Source organism: Myxocyprinus asiaticus, chromosome 29 (genome assembly GCF_019703515.2).
Source record: "Myxocyprinus asiaticus isolate MX2 ecotype Aquarium Trade chromosome 29, UBuf_Myxa_2, whole genome shotgun sequence".
Lineage (NCBI taxonomy): Eukaryota > Metazoa > Chordata > Actinopteri > Cypriniformes > Catostomidae > Myxocyprinus > Myxocyprinus asiaticus.
The window spans coordinates 13,424,185-13,450,857 of record NC_059372.1 but is presented as its reverse complement, the minus strand read 5'-3'; the positions used below and the strand labels follow the sequence as shown (position 1 = coordinate 13,450,857).

The 26,673-nt window shown below is 42.1% G+C and overlaps 1 protein-coding gene across 3 annotated transcripts in view; it reads left to right on the top strand.

Moving 5' to 3' along the window:
* The window catches only part of LOC127419901 (inactive dipeptidyl peptidase 10-like), an 85,356-nt gene that overhangs the window by 40,162 nt on the left and 18,521 nt on the right, over nucleotides 1-26,673 (top strand). For 2 of the 3 annotated variants that reach the window (XM_051661711.1, XM_051661710.1), the window contains exons 6-15: nucleotides 12,889-12,941; nucleotides 13,472-13,553; nucleotides 14,713-14,833; nucleotides 15,122-15,276; nucleotides 15,880-15,977; nucleotides 18,697-18,820; nucleotides 21,507-21,551; nucleotides 21,735-21,839; nucleotides 23,501-23,592; nucleotides 24,216-24,263. In XM_051661711.1, the coding sequence (XP_051517671.1) occupies nucleotides 12,889-12,941; nucleotides 13,472-13,553; nucleotides 14,713-14,833; nucleotides 15,122-15,276; nucleotides 15,880-15,977; nucleotides 18,697-18,820; nucleotides 21,507-21,551; nucleotides 21,735-21,839; nucleotides 23,501-23,592; nucleotides 24,216-24,263 (923 nt within the window). The remainder of the gene's footprint in view (nucleotides 1-12,888; nucleotides 12,942-13,471; nucleotides 13,554-14,712; nucleotides 14,834-15,121; nucleotides 15,277-15,879; nucleotides 15,978-18,696; nucleotides 18,821-21,506; nucleotides 21,552-21,734; nucleotides 21,840-23,500; nucleotides 23,593-24,215; nucleotides 24,264-26,673) is intronic. The other variant, XM_051661713.1, reaches the window with a different exon arrangement.

The following is a 26,673-nucleotide window of genomic DNA, read 5'->3' as shown; positions in this document are numbered from 1 at the left end:
AAAACACTGGAAAAGAGTAAAAGGGAAAGAAGCAGAAAGGAAAATAGAAAATGACAGACCAGAATAGAGATGTGAAAATCTGAGGGAAGGAAGAAAATGGAAAGGGAGAAAGCTTTAGTTTTAGAAGGAAAAGAGGGAGCAAATAAAATATATCTTGAGAGTGAAACAGAGAAGGAATGAGAGAAATTGAAACAGCAAGGATAGCATGAGGGATAGCCTGGGTAAAATCAAAAGATACCTAGAGAGATAAGGATATAAGAGAGCTTTGGAAGAAGAAAAAAGCTGAGCTGGTTTAAAATTTAAGGCACAGAGCTAAGCAGAGGAAGTCAAAGTTACACAAAAAAAATATATTTTTGTTAAATTTACAACAAGGATGCCAGAATTTTAGCAATTGTTATGACTTAATTTGTACAAAAACATACGACTTATACATTAAACAGTCACATGCACTTCACAAAAATGCGATTGGAACCCGGATGTGTAGCTTTCTTCCATATAACACATCAGGCCTTTCAACATTAATATTATGATTATGTTAATGCTCTGGATAGGGTAAGGTATTACACTATATGGTTAGGTTTAGGGATGACGTTTGGGTTAGGGTTTAAAATTACGAAAACACAGTTTTGGATTAACACAGAACATTGCGAACTACAAGGACACGAGGGAAACGTCTCTCATTGGTGGGTGTATAACTCGGACGACTTTGTACAAATTAACTTGTACGAATTGATACGAATTCGCCATCTTGTACTATTCTAAAGATTTCTCATAAGATAGGGTTGATTTTACCACAAAAGTACAGTGATGATATTACAGGATGGCATTTTGGTGACTGTATATTTTACAGTTTCTAACTGTATATGGGTAGTTGACATTAAAAAAACTAATTTTCAAAATATTAGCAACTACAGTCTTGACCAACACAAAATAGGTATCGTTTGAAACCTTAGAAGTTGTACTTTCCAATGCATGCAGGTATTATGACAAAAACTGAACATCCATCCATCCATCTTCTATAGCCACTTGTCCTATGCAGGGTCACGGGTAGTGCTGGAGCATATCCCAGCTGTCTCGGGCTGAAGGCAGGGAAACACCCTGGACAGGTGACCAGTCCATCACAGGGCCCAAAACTGAACAAGTGCTTTGAAATTTGCAGACAGATCAGAAGTGTTCCGTTTTGATAATTTATTAACAAAAAAACATTTGCACTACATTTGTACATATTACTGCAATCAGTAAAAACATCAATCTGATTAAATAGCTATGTGTCATATGTTGTTGGAAAGCTCTCAAAAAGTATAATACAACCAGCCAACAGACAAAAATATAGCGAGTAATAGCTAAGTATAATTATTTGTCAATTGTGTTGGTGTTGCTTATATGCCGTGTTTTCACTTATAACTTCACAAAAATAAATGGAACATAAATTGTCACATACCATTATTTAGAGGAGGTGATTATCTTTCAAACTAACACAAGGTAATCGGATGCACAGATCATTAGATAATCCACACAAAGCACAATGTTACATATGGCCACCAGGAGATGGCGGCAAGTAAATGACACAGACTCAATGATATAGTCTCAGAGTAAAAAGGCACTCATTCTGTGAAATCTACTAAAATCATGTCTCCATGCTATGCATAACTTTAATCATTTTTGTGTCTGCATGTGTAATTAGTTTACATACAATTATGTTTTATTTGTTTGGAGAGGCTTTAGGACAACTGGTGACGTTTTTGTACACTATGATAAATTATTTTAGTAATGCTATAACTTTATTGCTTTGTCGTATTAACAGATACAGTTGACATGATTGGGAACAAAACAAAAGCAGTTTTCTTTGAGCAACCTTATTTACACCCAGAGATATATAATGTCAAATAAGAAAAAGTACATTTTTGGGTAAAAAATTCAGCAGTTTCTTAGGCTAAGAGTCTCAGAATGTATCATAATCTATATCATTAAAACATTTGAAAAGTTCTTTACAATGATACCAATTACTTGACCTTCCTTGTTTTAGTCGAGTTATAAGCCTTTCATTTTCTTTAAAAACACTTTCAGAGCTTAAAGGTGAGACACTTCTGTACAGTATATTCTCCAAAACCTATTTAAAACAGCATTTTGCCAATTAAAAAAAAAAAAGTTAGATTGTATGCAGCTTTTATGAACTCATTAGTTAAAAGACTAGTACATGAATGTAACAATTAAGAAGGTAAGGAGGAAGCTGGGAACGGCTTGACAAACACGGACATTTAATGACACTTTTCAGCGTACAAAGAAACAAACACGCACTGCTTTTCAGCCAGCTGCGTCAAATCATAAAAACACTTCAATATGTGGACAAGCTTTGTGTGACGAGACAGGAGAGGATTGAGGATCTAAATGCAGCCTTTCAAAACAAAAGTAAACCAGGTAACTCAGAACATAATGAAACAAAACACAGGGAACAAAAGCACAACATAATACAGATGAAGACTGACAAATAAACCAGGGGAATCAAGGGCTTAAATACACAAGGGAAAACAAGGGAATGAGGAACAGCTGGAGAAACAATCAGGGGAAAACCAATCATGAAGAAACTACAAAGGACTACAACACTAACAGGAAACAGGAACAGGGAACTAAACCAGAATTTCAACATGTCAAGACAAAAAACAGGGAATATGTGACAGAGCCCCCCCTTTTAAGGAGCGGATTCCTGATGCTACAAAAACAAATTGTCCATGGGGCATGGGGGACAAAAAAAAACAGGTAGTTCTGGGGGTGCACAAGGGGAGTAGAGGAACAAGGCAAAGTCAGGGAGGCTTGAAACCAAGGCGGAGCTGGAGGGATGGAGAGCCAGGGTGACGCTGTAGGCTCAGAGGACCAAGTAGACCAGAGCAGATCAGGCAGGCGGCCAGAAGACCAGGGAGACCAGAGCAGATCAGGCGGACGGCCAGGAGACCAGAGCAGATCAGGCAGACGGCCAGGAGACCAGAGCAGATCAGGCAGATGGCCAGGAGACCAGAGCAGATCAGGCGGATGGCCAGGAGACCAGGGAGACCAGAGCAGATCAGGCGGACGGCCAGGAGACCAGGGAGACCAGAGCAGATCAGGCGGACGGCCAGGAGACCAGGGAGACCAGAGCAGATCAGGCGGACGGCCAGGAGACCAGGGAGACCAGAGCAGATCAGGCGGACGGCCAGGAGACCAGGGAGACCAGAGCAGATCAGGCGGATGGCCAGGAGACCAGGGAGACCAGAGCAGATCAGGCGAAAGGCCAGGAGACCAAGGAGACCAGAGCAGATCAGGCGGACGGCCAGGAGACCAGGGAGACCAGAGCAGATCAGGCGGATGGCCAGGAGACCAGGGAGACCAGAGCAGATCAGGCGGACAGCCAGGAGACCAAGGAGACCAGAGCAGATCAGGCGAAAGGCCAGGAGACCAAGGAGACCAGAGCAGATCAGGCGGACGGCCAGGAGACCAGAGCAGATCAGGCGGATGGCCAGGAGACCAGGGAGACCAGAGCAGATCAGGCGGACGGCCAGGAGACCAGGGAGACCAGAGCAGATCAGGCGGACGGCCAGGAGACCAGGGAGACCAGAGCAGATCAGGCAAAAGGCCAGGAGACCAAGGAGACCAGAGCAGATCAGGCGGACGGCCAGGAGACCAGAGCAGATCAGGCGGATGGCCAGGAGACCAGGGAGACCAGAGCAGATCAGGCGGACGGCCAGGAAACCAGGGAGACCAGATCAGGTGGACGGCCAGGAGACCAGAGAGACCAGATCAGGTGGATGGCCAGGAGACCAGAGAAACCAGAGCAAATCAGGCTGATGGCCAGGAGACCAGGGAGACCAGAGCAGATCAGGCAGATGGCCAGGCGACCAGAGCAGATCAGGCAGATGGCCTCAAGGTGGGGACTGGGTCAGGAGTCCTGGGAGGCGGCCGCAGGGCCGAGACAGGGTCAGGAATCCTGGGAGGTGGCCCTAGGGCCGAGACAGGGCCAGGAGGCCTGGGAGGCAGCCACAGGACAGGGTCGGGCAGCGGAGCCACTGTAGGAGTCGTCTCTGGGGGAACGGGCGGAGCCGCAGGAGGAATGGTCTCTGGGGAAATGGTCTCCGGGGGCGGAGACGCTGGGGAAATGGTCTCCAGGGGCGGAGTCGTGGAAGACTCTGGGGCGGAGCTGTGGAAGATGGAGCCGTGGGAGGCTCAAGAGGCCAAGCCGTGGAAGGCGGAGCCGTGGGAGGCTCGAGACAAAGAGTCCTGGATGAATGGGAAATGACCTCCATGGTCGCAAACATGGGAAGAGACTCAGGAATGACCTCTGTGGTCGTGGGCATGGGCAGAGACTTGGAAACGATCTCCGTGGTCGTGGGCTTGGGCAGAGACTCGGAAACGACCTCCGTGGTCGTAGGCAGAGACTCGGAAATGACCTCCGTGGTCGTGGGCATGGGCAGAGACTCGGGAACGACCTCCGTAGTAGTGGGCATGGGCGGAGACTCAGGAATGACCTCCGTGGTTGTGGGCAGAGACTCGGAAACTACCTCTGTGGTCGTGAACATTGGATGAGACTCAGGAAAGACCTCCGTGGTCGTGAACAGGGGAAGAGACTCGGGAATGACCTCCATGATCATGTACATGGGAAGAGACTCGGGAACGACCTCCGTGGTCATGTACATGGGAAGAGACTCGGGAACGACCTCCGTGGTCGTGGGCATGGGAGGAGACTCGGAAACGACCTCCGTGGTCGTGGGCATGGGAGGAGACTTGGGAATGACCTCTGTGGTCGTCGGCACGGGAGGAGACTCGGGAACAACCGCCGTGGTCGTGTACATCGGATGAGACTTGGGAACGGAAACTTCTCTTCCTCCTCCTCTGGATGGCCGAAGTTGGCAACGCTGGCTCTGGGACGGGCGAGGCTGGCAATGCTGGCTCTGGGACAGGCAAGGCTGGCAACTTGTTGGCCATGGCAGGCGTGGGCGCTGGCTCGTTGACCGTGGCAGGCGTGGGTGCTGCCTCGTTGACCGTGGCAGGCGTGGGCTTAGACAATTTTTGAGGTAGGGTCTTCATGGACCTACGCACTGACATCAATGGCAGATCATACAACGTGGAGACAGGGGCCGTGGAAGCAGGTTTTGGCCTGGGGTTCCCACCATAATCCACTGTATAAGGGGAACCGCTAAGTTCCAGAGCCTTCTCCACATAATCGCCAAGCATCCAGTGAGGATCAGCCGGAGGCATGAGTTCCCTCAGTGCACTATTCAGACCGGCCCGGAAAAAAAAACACCTGGATAGTGCACTACATTTTCCAGCTCTAAAAACTCATGGGCGTGATCCTCAACTGGACGGACCTTGCTGAAGGAGTAGAATCCTGATGGCCGCTAGATATATTTCTTGGTCATTCTTTCTGTGACGAGACAGGAGAGGAATGAGGATCTAAATGCAGCCTGCTTTAATAAAAGCAAAGTAAACCATAATGAAACAAAAAACAGGGAACAAAGCACAGCATAATACAGATGAAGAATAACAAAGAAACCAGGGGAAAACAAGGGCTTAAATACACAAGGGAAAACAAGGGGATGAGGAACACCTGGGGAAACAATCAGGGGAAAACCAATCATGAAAAGAAACTACAAAGGACTACAAAACTAACAGGAAACAGGAACAGGGAACTAAACCAGAATTTCAACATAAAACTCAAGAAAAAAACCAGGGAATATGTGACACTTCGTACATCTCTCTCCCATCTGCTGCTGTCTCCTCTCCTTAAATACTCCCACCTCCCCTCGCTGGAACATGAGGCAGGTGTGACGTGCAGGTGGAAGTCATTTGCCATTAATATTCCTGGCCTCGCTCTGCCCAGATGCCACTCGGCTCCGCCCTGAACACCACAATGAAATATTTGTACTTAAAATTACAATTAATTTATCTCACCATTTAAAATTAAAAGTTTATTAAAAATTATTGCCTTCTTAAAAATCAATTTTCACAGCAAATTAGTGTTGGGGGAGCTACATCTTAAGCTACAAGATACTCATTACTTAAAATACAGAAGTTAAACAACAGTCATGCTGCTCTTTTAAAAAAGTAGTTAGCTACACTACAAGTTACTAACAAGAAGTATCTAACTACATTGAATTTATAAAGAAGAAAATATTTTTAAATATATTTAAGGTATATTTTACTGTCTAAGATATGTACATTTTAACATTCTTTTTTTACAATAATTGTTTTTACAGGATAAACAGTTAAATGTTCACAAAGATTAAAAAATGAAGAGACAAGGCTATTTTGAACTGGGCAATTCACTGGAGATTGAAAGCACAGAGGAAGATGTGTTGTGTTGAACATGAATCGAAAGATTTCAAAGTCAGAATCAGCACTACAGAAAGAATGGACAAGAAAAAAACATCGGGGAGGCAAACTAGGGCAAATCTCACCAGTGCTGTGCACTTTTGGCTCTGAGGATTGTATGGGCACAAAAAAATCTGTGCAACAACAGCAGTGTCACTATAATGCTGATCCCACGTGAACAATATTCTGTTTCCTCTGTTTGCTGTATGGATATTAATTTTGTGAATCCCAAAGAGGAAATCGTAGGAACTCGAGCTGCGTAATCGCATTGGGACAGGCCCTGAGTGTCACTTGGTCTGAAGCCCTTGTACAATCACAACAATTTATTGGCTGGGTGGGGCTTAAGCGACGCCCCTAGGGAGCTACATCATGGCTCCATAAAAGCACTCGCTTTGGTGCCATTGAGTCAGATTTTCTGTTCTTCAGTTCACGATTTTGTCTAAGCCCGTGTTTGTTCCAGCGACTCATGTCGAATCGAGGATTATTAATCCTCCCTTTTGAGTGTTGAACACGTAAGGACGTTGTTTATACAGCGTAAATTTCAGAGCAATTTTAATGTGTTTTTTTCCAAACTTTACAAGGGTCTGGCTGAGACAGCTGGACTTCACACTTGTTCCAGTTCAACGGCCTCCAGATTTAGAGCTCCATGTGCGGGAGCCATTTGGGATTTCGAACGGACATCGGGTTCTTCCTCGTATATGTTGCCCTGCCCCTGAGCGAAAGCACAAGTCTTGTTGGACATGCTCTGAGGCCTAGCTCGGCGGCCATTTTCTGATGAATAAAGCGTGCAAAAGAGTTACCATGCGTGTCTTGAGCCATCTGCATTAAAAAATGCTGTATGAGAGAATTCATCATTGGTAGGTAAGAAACAAATTGGCCACTTTGTCCTTATTGTCTTTATCTGTGTTGTTCTTGAGAATGCACATGAATAAGGCAATGGAGGAGCGGCCTCTGCCTTTCTCTCTCTACCCACCCTGTTCAAAGCGAACTGCTTGCGGCAGAGGGGATCATGCACGGGCCGGTGAGCCCGGCCGCAGAACGAGGGGGCTGGAATAAGAGAATATTTCCCAACAGAGTGATGGTGAACCAACGCGCGGAGTGCTTCATCGATGCCATTATTGTTTCGGGATTCTATCAGGAGATGCAAGGTATTTTAACTCGTTTCTTTTATCCTTCGCCATTCATGGACCACGCAGGCATTCTGGTGAGACAAGAGACATGCACTGCTATCTCTGCTCAATTTTTCAGTGGCGGCATGTATGTCGCTCTTTTCAGTCAGCTGTTGGATCTACACACGATGGTTTTGCAGTCCAACCAAGCACATTGCATTAAGGAATGACTTTGAGCTAATATCAGCTCCGTTTGGAATTTCCCTCGTGTTTTCCCCCCGTGGCTCGCGCTGTGGAACGAGTTGGTCAAGGCGATGCTTTTGTTCATGAGGGTGTTTCGCGTTATCCGGGTACTACATGTTGTTCCCCCATTATATGCTGGGAACGGTTTAGTGTCTAACCCTTTTTTCAGTACACAAATTTAGCTCAGTTCCCCCGTAATTTACACTGGCAAACGAGCATTGAATATTTTCAGCTTGAATTTGGCCTCTGCCTCCATGACCAAGGGTCTCGGGTCACGTGTAATATAACTCAATGTACAATATAAATAGGTTTACACAGGAGCCTATGGGCTTGCTGTGTAACGAAGGATGAGCCACCATTCAGTGAACGAAATTGGAAATGTTCGCACATTAATGCTGATTCTGTTTTTTTGTCTCAAGACATGCATAACAGAATTCAGTGTTCGCTGGGCACAAGTGTACACAAAAACACACAGTGAACATAAGCACCACATGTTGTCCCCCCATAAAGAATGCTAGGGCCTTTGTGGTGAACCAGTTTTCTCAAATAAACATTCCCCCCAATGTTCATACACTTTCCGCTGTTCAGATACCAGGGAAAATTTTATTCAGTCAGCGTCCCTGCTGTAAATACATTTCAGGGCACCCATCATTTATGCCTAAATACAATAAAGGCAAAAACATTATCAAATTCCCTTCAACCAGCCACAGTATTGGAGGAGCGAAGGCTTCCCTCCACTGTGCCGATGGGCAGTCACCAAAAGTAAGCCAAGCACACCATCTAGTGGGTACAGGTCGCGTTGCAGAAAAGAGTCATGCATTAATCCCTCTGTCTCCCCATCTGTCAGCTTGGCAGTAGCTGTAGGGCATTTCAAACTGGGTACTTCAAACGGGAAAGCATGGATATGTAATTCAATTCAGGCGGGTTCCGACAGATGTTTCTGTTCTTGAAGCCCCATTTTTGATTCAGGAAATTCACTCACTCTTAGAAAAAGGGGCAATAGAGGAGATTCACCCTTCTCAGAGAGAATGCAGCTTTTACAGCCGTTATTTTCCGGTCCCAAAAAAAGACAGCGGTCTGCATCCCATTCTGAATTTAGAGACATTTGAATTTCGCTCTAATGAAATATCAATTCAGAATGCTGATGCAGAAACAAATAATGTCACAAGTGCAGCCGGGGGACTGGTTTGCAAGAGCGTTTTGGGGCCAGGGTTGCCCTGGCAACGCTTAAAGTCTATGTTGCCGCTATAGCAGCTGAGCATGCAATTATCAATGGAGTCTCTGTCGGTAGACAGTCTCTTGTCTCACGTTTTATGCATGGGGTACGCAGGCTTAGACCTTTTTGTCCCTTCTGCATTCCCTTATGGGATTTATCTGTTGTTTTAGAGGTCCTCTCGGGTGCTCCGTTTGAGCCCTTGGCAACAGTCGCTGATAAGTTTCTGACTTTTAAAACGGCCCTGCTGGTAGCATTGGCATCATTTAAAAGGGTTGGTGATTTGCATGCCCTGTCGATCAATCCCTTATGTATGGATTTTGCGCCAGGGTGTTTAAGAGTGGTGTTAAGACCTTGTTTGGGCTATTTGCCTATGGTCGTTTCTACATCATTTCGGTCGCATACTGTTAATTTTCAGGCTTTCTATCCTCCCCCTTTTGAGTCGGAGGAGCATGAAAGATTGCATATGCTTTGCCCAGTTCGGGCGCTGCAAGTTTATACTGACCGTACCTGCCAGTGGCGTAAGTCAGAGCAGTTGTTTGTGTGCTTTGGTGGCCGCAACAGGGGTGTTTCTGTGTCCAAGAAAAGATTGTTTTTTGGCTTACGGATGCAATTACAGACCTTTGCCTTCGGGTATTTCATCCCATTCTACGAGGAGCGTGGCGTCCTCATGGGCTTTGGCTAGAGGTGCGTCCTTGGAGGACATTTGTATGGTGGCAGGTTGGTCCTCTCCGCATATATTTGTTAGATTTTATAATCTGGATGAGGATTTGACTCCTGCTTCCCAGGTTCTCTCTTTTGGAACAGGAATAAACTCATAATTTTCTCTGTTTATTCAGATGCTTTAGCTCGCTTGTGCGCCGCTATATGCTTGCCACACAGGCGTAGACATTTGGCAGCTACTGTTCGCATGGGGTGAATGTATATCATTCCCAATGCGATTACGCAGCTCGAGTTCCTACGAAAGGGAACGGCTCAGATACGTGAAACATAACCCTGGTTCCCTGAGTGGGAACGAGACACTGCACAAGCTGGCCATACTCTCTAGCAGCTGCATAGACTTGTGCCTTCCTGCAGAAATTCTGACTAGATGGCGCCAAAGCGAGCGCTTTTATGGAGCCTGTGACATAAAAATAAATTGGCATGATTGTACAAGGGCTTCAGACCACGTGACACTGTCCCAATGCATCTCGTTCCCACTCAGGGAACCAGAGTTACGTTTCACGTAACCAAGACAATTTGTGTCTCCCACAACTGGAATACATAATAGAAAATATTCTTCTAAAACTCTTAAACCTTGACTCATTGATATTTCAGTTCTCTCTCTCTTTCACACACACACACACATACTTGTGTTTCTCTTTGTAACATTGAAATATTAAGCAGAAATGTGTCTTTTTTGATAGATTTTATAGCGGTACAACATCTGAACATTCGTCCATTAACTAAATAATTTTTTAAAGGTGAAGTGTGTAATTTCTGTGCCACTAGCATAACCAAATTAAACTGCAAATATAATTTTACTAAAAATAAAATAAATTGACCTAACAGATTGTCCCGCCCCAAACTGGAACCATTGGTTGAGACAATGTTGCTTTTTCGGGCTGGTCAGGATGCTTAAACAAACAAAGTTCTGTTTTTATTTTACCACAGAGTTTACACTTTAGGGGAAGTCAACCTCTGAAAGGTTACCTATACTGTAGTTGACTCTGCACATTAAACTGGGATAAGAGAAAGCATTTTAACATTGGAAAAAAAACACACAGTTAAACTGTGTTAGAAAGTGCAAAATTGTGCTGTTCTGTTTTTAGTATGCAGTGCAAGGCATGACATTCAATCCTATTAGGCTTTTGGGAAGCAAATCCCGCTCAGAGCTTGTCGCCACACTGCATCCTGTACAGATGCAGAGAAAGTACAGATCGATGGGTCTAATTTCACAGAAATCATTACAGGCCTAACTGATCAATCCTAAGGTAATATATTTTCATATGGCCAAATGCATTGTAACGTACTGTCCTGCATACAGGCAAAAAGTACAGTAGTCTTTAGAGACCTTAAGGATATATAGATAGATAGATAGATAGATATTGATTTAAGTCCCTTTTTACATGGAATTCAGTGGAGTGTGATTCAAACTGGAGGATCATCTCCAGCCTTAAGAATGATATTGACTCAAATAATCATGCTGATTGAGATGACCATGAGCCACTAGAATTCTGTCATGTGATCCCATCCATGTCAAAATCAGCTAGTGAAAAATGAACAGCATAACAATATGTGTAAAAGGTTGAAAAATGTGTATACATTTCAGAATATCTTAGTGTTTGTTATGTGTCCCTTTTGCTTTAATGACAGCATGCACTTGAACGGGCATGAATTCTACACTGAAAAAAAAGGGAAATCAGCTCTATTGAAAATACTTAACCAATACACTTGAAATCAACTTAATACATTTATGTTCGAGATGAGAACATAATTATATTGCGTAAAGTCCAAGTGATATTCAACACAGTCATTAAAAAGTGATATGATCACATTGCTATGAAATGTTAAATTGATTCAGACTTCTAACGGACGGTGTTCACTCAATGAGATTTCTACTCTTGCTCAGTTAACTTATTTAAAATGAGCTAATGCTACACAATTATTTAGCATTTGGACTCAAGTTCATTTCATTGTGTACAATCCATCTATGTTCACTTCATCCAATTCTGTTGGGACTATGTGAATAATATTTGTTGCATCAATATATTGCTGAAACCAGGCAGAGGATTCATAAATATTGTGTTATTTTAATGTATTTCTACTCAAAATGAAACAAGTAGGAGATTTGTTAGTGTTTAATGTTCTGTTATGTTGGGATTTAGATGAGCTTCTGTCAAGTTGAATTTTTGTTGGAAGTTAGCATTGTGGAGAAGAGTGGAGATAATGGTTATGTCGAGGTTGGGTACATTACTACTGAAAAATCAGTGTGTATTGCTTTTCTCATGAAGCAAATACAGAGGGATCATTAGTTTAATGACTGATTGGGAGTCTGAAAACTCTCAGCAGCACCATACTTGTTATACAGTACAAAAAAGGTAGATATTATAGGCTAATGTGTTTGTTTCTAGATTGGTTATTTGAACAGATCAAATTTAAGTTAGGTTAACTCAATTAATTTAGTGTACTGCTTACTGCAGACTATACAGTATATACTGATGCAGGCTACTATTTAAAAAAATAGTATGTGAAACAGTATGCAGTATGTAATGATAAATGTTTAAAATGGTAGTATACATTGTGTTTATGTTGCATGTTTAATTCAGTGAACTATTTTCTTGAAAGTCAAAGTTTTAATCCAGTTTTCTGTAAAAATGATAGGTTTTAAATGCACAGTCTAACACCAGTTATGCTTAAAAACCATACATTGTATAAGGTAATGTAAATGCCATTTATTGGTGTAAACGATATAGTTTAAGATCATTTTAAGCAAAACTTGATCTGTCCATTGTCAGAGTTTTAACTTTACATTTGCATTTAGTCATTTAGCAGACACTTTTGTCCAAAGTGAGGAATAGAACAAGCTATTTGTCATACAAAAGTCAACCATTTCTGCAGTATCCCTCTACCAAAGTACAAATAGTGCTTTGAATGTAAACACCTTTATTGCTGTTCTTGTGACTTATTCTATGTGCACATATTTTGATGTCAAAACTGGAGAAAAACAAGACTATTTCTCTTGTGAGAAAAGTCTTGTGTAAACGTTAAAAAGATCTTTAAAATCGTAATATTCCATGCAGCAAATGTTCTGTCTTGTCCTGCACATTTTGGCAAATAAAGTTGGTCATTTGAGTATTCCATGCATACAGGAAATGTACATGATGTGCACAGTTTTTGTACTGTACACTGAAGGAATATTTAAAGTGGGGTGAGTAGCATGCTATTCGGAACATATGTGTCTGTGCAATTTAGGGATCTACCATGTCCTCTTCCCCTTTCCAGGTATTCTCACAGTCCTTCACTGCATCCTTTGCAATCTACACAGTGAACAGTGGGTAGGTAGAGACAGAGGTCCTTCTCTGCATGGCCTGTTCTAGGCATGTGCACAACCAAACAACAGTCCAGAGGTCCCTCTCTGTTTGTGCCTTAATCCAAAGTTATCCATCAGGCATCGATTGTTTAGAAGTTTAGAAAGGTACTATTTATCCTAAAGTTGGCAGGGGTCCAGTTGACAAAATCACTTTTCACTAATCTGAAATTTACCAGGATTTATGTTTGCCAATATTTTGCCTGTGGTTATGAAACACCAGTAAAACATAAAAGAATGTCTTGAAGCCCATTTGCTTGTTTTTGCAGAATTTCCCAATCATCTACTTTAACTTAGGCTCCATTGCATGACCAGACCCCTGGCCTTGTCTCTTTGTATATTTTACTTTTTTATTTTGTATGATCTTTGCATTTGCATCGTGCTGATTTTATGAGCCCTTCCAAGCACTCTAAAAATGAGATCCTGACGAATTTGTTCCACTCAGTGCTTCAGATTTCCATGCAAGAATAGCTCAATATTTGTGTGTGCATAATTAAGGGACATTATGGACCTCACCCCATCAGAGGAGGGAACGTCTGTACTTCAGTATGCGGCATGGGGGCCTCAAGGGAGCCAGCTGGTAAGTATGCACCCTCCATCCATCTTTGTCTCTAACTATATTATAGCTAGTAAACATTGCCAGATTGCAGAAATATTAATTACACAGATACAGTGATGGGTGTAGGTGCTGTTAAGTTCTTAATTTTGGCCATGTCCACTTTAATACATTTTCGTTTGAAAGTGCATTATTTTCGTGACGTTTACACCTCTCATTCACACTAGAATGCCATTTTCCTCTACCGAAAATGGAGCGTTTCGAAAGCGCTCTCCATTACTGCACATTTAACGATGACGTTAAAGATGAAAACTGAAAATGGAGATTTCAAACGAAAACAGATTAGTGTGGATGTGGCATTTAATGTAATTTGTATTTTATTTTATTTTATAGATTTTTTTTGTTTTTGTCTTGTTAAGACCAATCGTAAGTTTTAGTGCAGATGTCTTAAAAAAAATCTGTTTGAGTTAAAGTAATAGTTCACCCATAAGCGAAAATTCTGTCACCATTTACTCACTGTGATGTTGTTTTAAACCCATATTTGTTTCTTTCTTCTGTGGAAAACAAGAGAAGATATTTTGCAGAATGTCTCAGCTGCACTTTAATATTAAAAGTGAATGGGGACTGAAGCTTTCAAGCTCCAAAAATGTCAAAAAGCACATTCAAAGAAGCCCTTAAGAGGTGTGAATATATTCCAAGTTTTCTGAAATCACGCAATAGCTTTTTTTGAGGCACAGATCATTACCTAAAAATGATCCCCTTTGCTGTAGCTCTCAAATCTCATTTGCACTTGTATTGAGACAAATTGCACCAGGTTTAATGACAATGACGATCGGTCATGAAACATGCTAGAACGTTTGACTTTAGTGACGTCCAACCTGGTGACAGGTTGTATGGTACTTTTATGTCATTTGTGGAGTTTGACGTTCCCAGTCCCAATTCACTTTCATTATGTGGAATAGAATAGCCAAGAGAATCTGCAAAATATCTTATTTTGTGTTCCACAAAGGAAAGAAAGTTAAAGGGTTATGGAGCATCAAGAGGGTGAGTAAATGATGACAGAATGATGATTTTTGTGTGAACTGTTAATATGCAGCCAGCCCACATCATTTTCGAATATCCCTGTAACCATTTTGGATTGTAGCTTCATCTATCCATATTAATGCTGTTTTTGTGTCTCCAGGTCTATGTATTTGAGAATGACATCTACTACAAGTCTGATGTGTCCAGGAAGGCGTTGCGTTTGACCACCACAGGCAGAATCGGATTGGTGGTTAATGGGCTGTCTGATTGGACCTATGAGGGTAAGTGATCTTAGTTATGTCGCCTCCTTTAATAATCTGACAGCAGTCCATCACTGTAATGACATTGTGATGACCTTAATTTTCTGTGTTGCTTTGAGACAATTTTGACAAGCCCTTGAAGACATGGAAGTAGTTATGAAGTGATTATAATCTCGTTTGGCCTCATAAATACATGATGAGATGGGTAAATTAGAGTTATGGTAATCACCGCAGGTCCACAGTGCCCTCTGTATAGATTAATTAGCATTCATTTTTGTCCCTTACCTTTTTAAATTTGTGATATTGTAGAGGAGATACTTCTGAAATATCCTGCTTTGTGGTGGGCTAAGGATGGTGCCCGTCTGGCATATCTGTCCATTAACAACTCAGCCACGCCTTTTATGGAGATACCTCACTTCCTGAGTGGGATTTATCCTTCTAATGTCCTCTACCCTTACCCAAAGGTAACAGTGGACATGCACAACACTAAATTGTTTTCAAAAGTCATAATATGAATTGGATACCACACCTACAGTATTCAAGGGAAACATTCACCCAAAAATAAAAATTCTGTATTTACTCATACTCATATTGTTTCAAACCTGTATCACTTTGGATAAGCGTGGAAAACAAAATTGTAAATTTTTAAATAATCTTCATGTTCATAGTGACCATGTCTGTTAAGCTCCAAAAATAGACAAAAAGGGCTCAGTAAAATTAAAGAACATTTTCTGTCAATAATGACTTGGGAAAAAAATACACACAAAGCTATCTTATGACTTTAGAAGACGTTTTATTTATTTATTTTCATTTTTGGAACATAACAGCTATGGTCGCCATGTCTGTCGTTTGAATCAAGATTCTTTAATATATATATATATATATATATTTCACAAAGTAAAGAAAATCTTTTTAAAAATAATTTTTGGTTGAACAGTCCCTTTAAATGATGAAGGTGCTACTTTAAAGCAATTTTGAAAAAAGTAACATGTTTTTGATCAATAAAAAATGCACAAATGTGGACTACATACAGATTAGTTGATGTTATAAGTATTTACTTTGTACAGGCGGGTTCCATAATCCCATCAGCCAGTTTGTTTGTGGTGAATTTATATGGTCCAGCACATACATTAGAGATGATTCCACCCGACTCACAGAACAGCAGGTGAAGTTTATCTTTCATTCACATTTGTGTGCCTTTAATCACATGCCAACAAATGCAATGTACAATTTGTGCATATAGAGGTTTGTATTATCTTTTTTAAAAATATGAACAAATGTTTAAAGAGTGGTTTGACGTTACACTGTGAAGATGTAAAGTATTTTTTGCACTTATAAAGTGCTAAAGTATTCACTTTCATGGTATTTAGAATGTTATTATTTCATGTACAGTAGTCATTTTCCCCCAATTCTTTGTGCAAAGTCCTTTAGGAGCAAATGCAGTCATGAGGTTTATTCGGTTTGTCTGTGTGAGCTGTTCACTTTTATATTGTGGATTATTACCCATTCTTCAGTGCAAATATACTGCAACTCTGCCAGGTTATATGGAGAATACCGGTGGACAGCAATTTTTAGGTCTTATGGCAGAATTCCAATTGGATTCAAGTCTGGGCCCTCCAGAATACTAACCTTTGATATTTAAGCCATTCTTCATTGTTTTTGCTGTGTGATTTGGGTCTTTGTCCTGCTGAAAAATGAATCTCCATCCTAAACATTGTTCTCAGGCTGACTAAAACATTTTGCCCTGTTGGAAGCAAGCTTTCCAGTTCCACCTGCCAAAATCAACCCTATAGCATGAAACTTCACTGAAAAAAAAAATGCACCTCATGTGGTAACACCTTAAATAAGTGGTTTGAAGTCAAAAATATTATTTAACATGTTTGAATCAACCTGACTACATTAGGTTACACCAACAAAACACATTTTTAAGGGTTATATCGGGTAGAAATAGCTCCTTAAGGTAACAAATGGCAGGGTACCACTTTTTACAGTGTACTGCCAGCGTTCTTATGTTGTTACCAGGAAATTGCCGTATAATTGGATTGCACCAAACATAGAGCTTTGTTTTAGTCTCATCAGATTAAACTTGCACAGTCAAGCACCACTCACTCATTCAGAAAATTGAAAAATCTAGCTTTCAGTATTATTCTTAAAAGAAAATTTCACCCAAAAATGATGATTCTCTCATCATTTACTCACCCTTATGTTGTCTCAAACTCATGACTTTCTTTCTTCCGTGGAACACAAACGATGATATTTTAATGGAGATATGATGTCTGTTTATCCATACAATGCAAGTGCATGGTGACCAAATTTTCAAGCTCCAAAAATGACATAAACGCAGCATAATGGTATCCATAAAACTCTAGTGGTTTAATCCATGTCTTCTAAAGAAATCCTATACATTTTGGGTGAGAACAGACCAAAATTTTACTCCTTTTTCACAATAAATCTTGACATTAGCAGTTTCCATGGTGATCATGATTTCAAGCTCGATTACATCCTGTACAAGATGTACAGTGAAAAAGGAGTTAAAATTTGGTCTGTTCTTACCCAAAACCAATTGGATTGCTTCAGAAGACATGGTTTAAACCCCTGGAGTTGTATGGATTACCTTTATTCTGCGTTTATGTCCTTTTTGGAGGTTTACATTTTTGGTCACCATTAACTTGCTTGTATGGACAAACAGATATCATATCTCCATTTAAATACATTTGTTTGTGTTCTGCAGAAGAAAGAAAGTCATACGAGTTTGAGATGACTTTATAGGGAAAGTAAATGATGAGAGAATTATAATTTTTGGGTGAACTATTCCTTTAAGTAGAGCTGTCAAAATTAAGCGTTCACGCATGCGATTAATTTAAAATGTTTAACAAGTACATTTTTCTTTAACGCAGTTTATTGCATTTACCAATTTGACATTAGATTCAGACATTTTATTCAGGTCCGTGTGTGTTTTGAACACTGGTTGGAAGGGCGGAACCTTTGCGATGTGTCTGGGGACATTACACTGACGCACACACCACAAATAAACACATAACAATTCCATACCAGTGATCAAGTGATGGGAAAGGACCTCTTAATGCTATTTGTTGTACAAAACAAACCCAGGTGGGACTTGTGACAGAAATCAAGTACTTTGCTGCCTCTGTAGGGTGTAATTTAATAACCACAGAAGCACGTCAAGTCTTAACTATCACCAAAAAGACAATTCAGATGAAGTATTATTACGTGGGCAGTGCCAGCGCTTAAAGCAGAACAAGATGACTGCAGAGATTTTCATGTGGAGCTCAGAGCGATGTTTGACGATTGCATTGATGCCCTGACGGGAATCATTAATGTGACATCAGGATTGCTATAGCAAAGTGGATAGCCACAGTCTTTAAGAGATTTAATGCACATCGCAATGAAAACGCAATCTATTGGGACTAGTTCTTTCATCTAGTCAACCTCCCACTTAGACTTTGGGAAACGTTTAATGTTACTTGAATTGGTGCTATGTTAGTGCATTTTAATTTTTATACTGTGGAAGTCTTTGTTTGGAAAATGTTAATAAAGCATTATTGTTACATATTGTTTTGTTTTCTTTCCTAAAAAGGATATAAATGCATTTTGACATTTCATGAAATTTCAGTACTTTCGAAATCTGTGATTAATCGTGATTAACTATGAACAATTATGTGATTAATTGTGATTAAAAATTTGTATCAATTGACAGCACTGTTCTGAAGACATCTGAATACTTTGTTTGAACATCATAGAAAATTACTTCTATGAGAGTGGATTAAATCCCATTTAAACTTTCATTTGCAAAACAGTCGAATAACAAATAATCAATCAGAGGGTGATTACTTTCTGAATGCAGTTTCTCTCTCTTTCTGCAGAGATATTTATATCTCTATGATGAGTTGGATCAGCAGTACGCGTCTAGTTGTGCGTTGGTTGAACCGAGTCCAGAATCAGTCTGTGGTGTGTGTGTGTGAAGCCACAACAGGAGCCTGCTCAGAGGTGAGAGGTCATCTGCTCACCCACTGTAGCCCACTGTAGGTCATCTGCTCACCCACTGTAGCACACTGTGAGTCTTTATTTGTATAGTGTCTATCCATTCAGCTCTCATTCAATATTCTGCTCAGAAAACAATGAGAATCTCTTTCCTCTGCCAGCTCAGGCCAATTTCCTTTTGGAGGTGTGAAAGTCTCACTCAGCCTAAGTTTTAAGCCTGAATTTCAATGTGCTGCCTGCCTTAACTTCTAAAGGTCACTATTTGTGTATGTCCCTGTGAGTGATTGGATGCACAGGAGTGTCTACATCTGACAGTGATGTGCCAGACTTGTTTGCTTTGAAGGTATTGTGTGTTAACAGTTCCCAATGATTATAGTTGCAGTCCGAGATGAATACTGGTCAGTCTTCTTCTTCCTAACGATGTTCCCGCCATGGTGCAGTGTCGCTTATTTTGCATGCAGCTTGCCACTTTTTCCGATCCAGTGTATCTTCCAAGTTTATTTCGATGGCATGCATATCTTCTCTAATGGTATCCATCCACCGTTTCTTTGGTTGACCTCTTAATTGCTGGCCAGCTGGGTCTAGTCTCATCACTGTCTTCACCACAGAGGCCCATGGCTTCTGAATACATGTCCACACCACCGCAGTCAGGCATCTCGCATCTCACCTCACTGGTCAATACAGCGTTAAAATGCAAAACACAGTAACCGTTATAATGCTAAACACGTCACCTAGCTACTGTGTATATCTCTGCGCAGGACATATAGAGGCCAACTTTTTACATGTCAGGGACTATATCTTCTTGCGGAAGGTTGCTCCTAATGAGTTTGCTTATTAATAATCGGATGTGTTATTATTCAGGTAACTTGCTATAAATATAATGACTTTAAATAAATTGCTCAGCAGATATTCTCTTCAAACTGTTGCTCCACCATTCCATTTATTGACTCGAAAGAGAAAACTCACCGAAGAGGCAGACAGTTCCAGGTGTATCTGTCTGCGTCCCGCAAGACGACAAGGAACACCCATGACACGCCCACTCCCAGTAACGCCCCCCTTGGATCACAAAGCGATTCTATTGGCTGAAAGAACTTTAAACTACTATGCAATAGAGCTGTTCAGCTTGTAGTCCTAAAACCCGGAAGAAAATTCGCCATGGGTTCCCTCAGGATTTTCCAATGGGTTTTTATAATGGGATTTTTAAACTTATTAGAAAAATAAGGTCTGTCTAAGGTAAACATTATTTGACGATACGTGGATGTTTTGTTCTACAACATAAGTAGGTGGCATCAAAATTCACATTTGATGTATGACTGTGTGTAATTTATGTTGTAGAACAAAACGTCCACGTATCGTCAAGTAATGTATACCACAGACCTTATTTTACACATAAGTTCAAAAACCCCATTATAAAAACACATAGGAAAATCCAGAGGGAATCCATGGCAAATTAGATTTTCGGGTTCGCCTACAAATTGACATCACAGCTGAACAGCTCCGTTGCTGTTTGATTCTATGTAAACATTACAAAGAATACATTTTAAATTGTCACAAATCATATTATTAAACCGAATATATAAATGGTTAAATAAAAATGTATATGTTCTGTTTTCTCCAGTTAGCTCACAAGCTAACCAGTTAGCCTATTAACTTAGCATAGTTTCTTCTCCTCTTAATTTTCATCACGTTTCTCCTCACTGATGCCACCTAGTGATACACCGGAATGATTCTACTTTTAAGTTGCCGTTTATTAAATATTTTTACAAACTGTTCAGTTTTAATCTTTGTGGTTATGGTTAGGTGTGGGATAATGATAGGTGTAGTTGTAGGGTCGCTACGGGACTCCAAATAAACGCAACAAACAGTGTATGAATGTGACATCCAAATGTTGCAAGACCTCAGCATTTTACCAGTTATTTGAAGGGGGGTGTAACTTGTAGTGGGCATGCCTTGTAGTAGTCTTGCAGGACGCAGACAAACCCTTCTCGACAGCTCACACTAATGTCCACTACAGCGGCATTGTTGAGAATGCAACATGTACTTGCGCTGAGTTTTGAATCGCTGTCTGACACATTTTAGAATGCAACAACGCACAAAATCGAGCTTGCGTAGCTAGAAGCATCTGCATTCACATACCTGCTAGAAGTTGTTTTTTCTTAGCTAAAACCAGTGATAATTTTGCTTTTCATGACCATTTTCTGATGTCAGAAACTTACAGTATGTTTTCATAGTACAATGATCTTAAAAATGTGTGTCCTTGATATTTCCTATTACTGTATGTAATTAAAGTAATAAGGCACTCAACATTAAAATGTGAATATAATCTCAACTCAAGGATTTGCAGGCCCTCCCTACCAATGCCCTTTAGCTGTGACTGTTTTTATAATACAGCACAACCCCTTGTACCTTATTGCTTAAATACAGTTTAATTAGATCTGCCTAATGGAATGAATGTGGAACAGTAGGCACTCCAGACAGCAGTGAGACAGAACAACTAAACCACAGATAAAAAATTAAATGGGCACGTCCTTAATGTGATGTCAGTGAGAATGATGGATCGACTGCAACGCTGCATTAGGTAGTGATTTTGTTATGATGTACACCGCTCCCTGGCAGGCAGAAGAGAACAAAATATATTTTACTTATTATATATGACATGTCTTATCTTTTTTAAAATGTCTTTAATCTTCAGAGGCACCAAATGACAATGGACTTTTGGCACAACAATCAACGGCAGGTAAGTTAAGCCTCCCTGTCTCTCTCTCTCTTGCTCTCCAGAGAGGTGTTTAATCAATTCACTCGCTCCGTTTCACTGTTCCTAAACACTGCATGCACCTTGGACAGAAATGAATTGCATCAAAAAGGTGTTGTGTCATTGATCTGTTGTGGGAAATTGTATTGATGGTGACTTGTCCTACAGGATGAGCCGTTGTTCATGGCAGATGGCTCCCTGTTTTACCTCATCTTGCCTGCCAAGCAAGGGGCCCGTGGGGAGTTCCTCCACATTGCCAGCCTCCCTGCTCAGGTCTGTGGAAGGAACGATTTTTCAAACTCACACTATGCACAGTAAATTTAGATGCATTCTTAAACTTTGTGTTTAGAAATCCAAAGTAGCCTACTTAAAGTATGTGTGACTAAAAAATTTGGTATCTTTTTTAAGAGGGTAATTTTAAACCCCAGTGTATTGTAAAATCTTACAATAGGCAATATACACTGATGAGCCAAAACATTATGACCACTCACAGGTGAAGCGAATGACATTGATCACCTCCTAACAAGGCCACATGTCAAGGTCTGGGTAGATTAGATGGTAAGCGAACAATTAGTTCTCGTAGTCAATGTGTTGAATGCAGGAGAAATGGATAGGAGTAAAGACCTGAGCGACTTTGACAAGGGCCAAATTTTTATGGCCAGACAACTGGGTCAGAGCATCTCTGAAACGGCAAAGCTTGTGGGGTGCTCTCGGTCAGCAGTGGTGAGTACTTCCGAGGAGGGACAAACCACAAACCGGTGACAGGGTGTTGGGCACCCAAGGCTCATCAATGCATGAGGGCAACGAAGGCTATCCCGTCTGGTCCGAACCGACAGAAGGTCTACTGTGGCACAAGTCACAGAAAATTGTAATGATGGTTACGGGAGGAATGTGTAACAACACACAGTGCATTGCACCCTGCTGCGTATGGGGCTCTGTAGACGCAGACAGGTCAGAGTGCCCATGATGACCTTTGTCCACCGTCGAAATTGCCTACAATGGGCACGCGAGCGTCGGAACTGGACCTTGGAGCAGTGGAAGAAGGTCACCTGGTCCGATGATTCCCGTTTTCTTTTACATTACATGGACAGCCGTGTATGTGTGTGCTGTTTACCTGGGGAAGGGATGGCACCAGGATGTTATTGTGGGAAGATGACAAGCCAGTGGAGGGAGTGTGATACTCTTGTTCTGCTGGGAAACCCTGGGTCCGGCCATTCATGTGGATGTCAATTTGACACTGCCACCTCCCTAAACATCACTGCAGCCCAGGTACACCGGTTCATGGCAATGGTATTAAATGATGGCAGTGGCCTCTTTAAGCAGGATAATGCGCCCTGCCACACTGCACACATTGTTCGGGAATGGTTTGAGGAACATGATGAAGAGTTCAAAGTGTTGCCCTGGCCTCCACATTCCCCAGATCTCAATTCGATTGAGCATCTGTGGGATGCGCTGGACCAACAAGTCCAATCCACGGTGGCTCCACCTCACAACTTACAGGACTTGAAGGATCTGCTGCTAATGTCTTGGTGCCAGATACCACAGGACACCTTCAGGGGTCTTGTAGAGTCCATGCCTTTGCGGGTCGTCGCTGTTTTGGCAACACATGGAGGGCCAGCAGCATATTAGGCAGGTGGTCATAATGTTTTGTCTCTCAGTATATATGTACAATGTTTCTCTTTACGAAATGTTAGATTTGGTTTTGAATAAATAAGCATATGTTTTCCGTTGCACTTATTTGCAATAATTTCCTAGCCTTTAGTTTTCAGATTTCTGTCATGTTTTGTTACAAACTCATTTGCGTATTCACATTTATGCTTTTGGCAGACGATTTTCCCTGGGAATAGAACCTATGACTTGATATAAGCTTATTTCAATCTCTCTCTTATTCTCATTTTCTCTCTCTCTCTCTCTCTCTCTCTCTCTTTTTTCAGGCTTCAACTCCCTCTGTTACTCCTCGCTTTCTAACATCAGGGAACTGGGATGTAACCTCACTGTGCGCCCTTGACGAGGACAATGATAAAATGTATGCAGTGATAGAATTTTAGAGCAAACCATTTAGACTCAAAAGCCTCAAGACTGTGTCGTAAAACATCTTATAGTCAGCACAACTACCTAACATGAATGATTATCAAATTATTGAAGCAGAGTGATCACATTTAGCCCGCTGAATCACCAAAGATGGCACTTAATTAAAAATAGTACAGTAAATTATTATTTAATTAAGTGTAATGACATTGTCATTTTCTCTTCTGCTTTGTATTCTAAGTATGAGTGCCCAAAACTAAACAAAAATCTCTCTTACCATACTAAATAGCTTTACAGATAAATATGCATTTTCTGTTTTTAATGCCTAACCCAGTCTAAAAAATTGTCTGATCTATAGCTCTAAATGTCAAGTGAAAAGTTGGCTGCATAAATCAATGACTTGCAATTAATCAAATTGGAACTAAGAGAAATTACTGCATGTGGCTGACTTCCCTGCTTTGCATGTTTAACAGTTACAAACCTCATTGGTATTCAACTGTACAGCGATAGCACTAAAAAGATATACTCTATTATTTGAGGATAAAGGACCGAGTTCAAATAGTAACTTAAAAAACACTTTCAGCCACCTTAAAGATTCTTTAATGTGTCTTTCCATCATAGATTTTTTTTGAGCACAGAGGAGTCACGACAGAGCAGGCACTTGTACAGGTGGGTTGTTTCTCATACCAATACATTTTGAGTTATAATTGAGCATTTTATCATCACCGTCTAGGTATTCTGTGCCTCTCATGCTGGGCTGCATATTTGCATCTAAATTAATCTGACAACATTTGCACATCCTGTTGGGAGATACTTCATATTCTCAGTAATGTTTGTGGATTTTGGATGTCCATTTCTAATTATTGCTGGTTCATGTTTATATTCATTTTCTGCACTGATTTTCCCATTTCGCTGACCAGTTTCAAAGTACAACTGTTCATCGATGTTATACATTTATGTACATGTCTGAGTAATGACTGTTGTCCATAGCAACACTCTCTGTAAACACTGTTAAAGTCTTGTTCGTGTTAACTAATGTGGTAACACTTTACAGTAAGGTTTCATTTGGTAGCATTAGTTAACAACATTAGTTTACATAAATTAACAATGAACAATACTTTTACTGCATTTATAATCTTGGTTAATGTTAATTTAAACTACTAATACTGTTACGTTATGCAGTCATGAGATGTGAGACGATGGATCTACATGCAGGCTTTTTAATGGAGATGGTGAAGGTGAATACAAACAACGTGGAGCAATACAAAGAACTCAATGGTAATATTAACACATAAAGGAACAACGATCAAGAACTGACAAGGGAGAATGGAAGTGAGGGCATATATATACACACACACACACACACACAGAGGACTGATGAGGGAACAGGTGAGGAAGATGGGGAAAAGATGGCTGGGATGAGGGTAGTGCAACATGGGAATTGTAGTATGGGGCAAACTAACAACAGAAGACAATAACCGTGTCAAAATAAGAGTCCTTATGAACAGAAAGGTGACAAACTGTGACAGAACCCTCCCCCTAAAGGGCGACTCCTGGCGCCCAAAGACGGATGAGAAGGGCAGGATGAAACAGATGATGAAGGATCCAGGGGACAATGATGAGGCCAAGGAGGAATTGCCGGATGATCAGGTGGCCAGGGAGGTGGCCACAGGGCAGGGACTGGATCAGGAGGTCTGGGAGGTGGCCGTAGAGCAGGGACAGGTCAGGAGGTGGAGCTGCTGGATGATCCAAGACTGGACACTCAGGAGGAGGAACCGGTGGTGGAGCAGGTGGAGCCACAGGAGGATGGAGGATTTGGGATTCAGGAGGAGGAACCGGAGGTGGAGCAGGCAGAGCCACAGGAGGGTCGGGTATTTGAGATTTAGGAGGTGGAGACAATGGGAGTGGGCTGAGCCATAGGAGGTGGAGTTTTAGAAGAGGATGGAGTCTCTGGAGGCAAAGCGGGCAGAACCGCTGGAGGTGGAGTTTCGGGGGGTGAAGGCGGAGCCGTGAAAGACTCTGTTGAGCCTCCCTCGGCTCCACCCTCAAAGGCGGGCGGAGCCGTGAGAGGCTCGAGGGGCAGAGCCATGGAAGGCAGAGCCGTGAGAGGCTCGAGGGGCGGAACCATGGAAGGAAGAGCCGTAAGAGGCTCAAGGGGCGGAGCCATGGAAGGAAGAGCCGTAAGAGGCTCGATGTGTGGAACTGGAGAACTTAGAGACCGGAGTGTAGCCGAAGGCTCGGAGGACCGAGGCGGAGCCGGAGGGACGGAGGTCCCCGGTGGAGCCGGAGGATCGGCGAGCCAAGGCATAGCCGGAAGATCGGAGAGCCAAGGCGTAGCCAGGAGACCGACAGGCTAAGGCGGAGCTGGAGGGCCTAGGCGGAGTCAGAGGGTCGAAAGTTCCCTTCATCTGTGATGTCACAGGGGGCGATGGTCGAGCCGGTGACTTGGGGAGAACCAGCTGATCAGGAGGAGGAGGAGCAGCTAATGTCCTGGGCAGAACCAGCAGAGGAGGAAGGGCCATCATGCTGGACGGAACCAGCGGAGGACGAAGGGCCATCGTGCTGGATGGAACCAGCGGAGGACGAAGGGCTAGGTTACTGGACGGAACCAGGGAGTCCATGATGCTGGATGGAACCAGCGGAGTAGAGGGGCTGGACGGAACCAGCTGAGCAGGAAGAGTACTCAGGGTGGGCACAAGGGAAGGAACCAGTACCAGGTCTAATAGCTGGCAACGCTGGTGAGGCTTGCAACGCTGGCTCTGGGATGGAAGAGGCTTGCAACGCTGGCTCGTTGGCCATGGCAGGCCGGGAGGATGGGGCTGTGGAAGGCTGGGAGGAAGGGGCCATGGAAGGCCGTGGGGCATTCTCTGTGGGGGGTGAATTAATGTCCTCATCCTCTTTCCCTACAGTAAAAGGTGAGCCACATAGTTTAAGAGCCGCATCCTTGTACTCACACAATGTCCAGTGAGGATCTGCCTGAGGCATCTGTGTCTTTAATGCTCCATTCAGACCGGCTCTGAAGAAGGATATCAGAGCACGGTCATCATAATTTACCACATTTGCCAGCTCCAGGAACTCA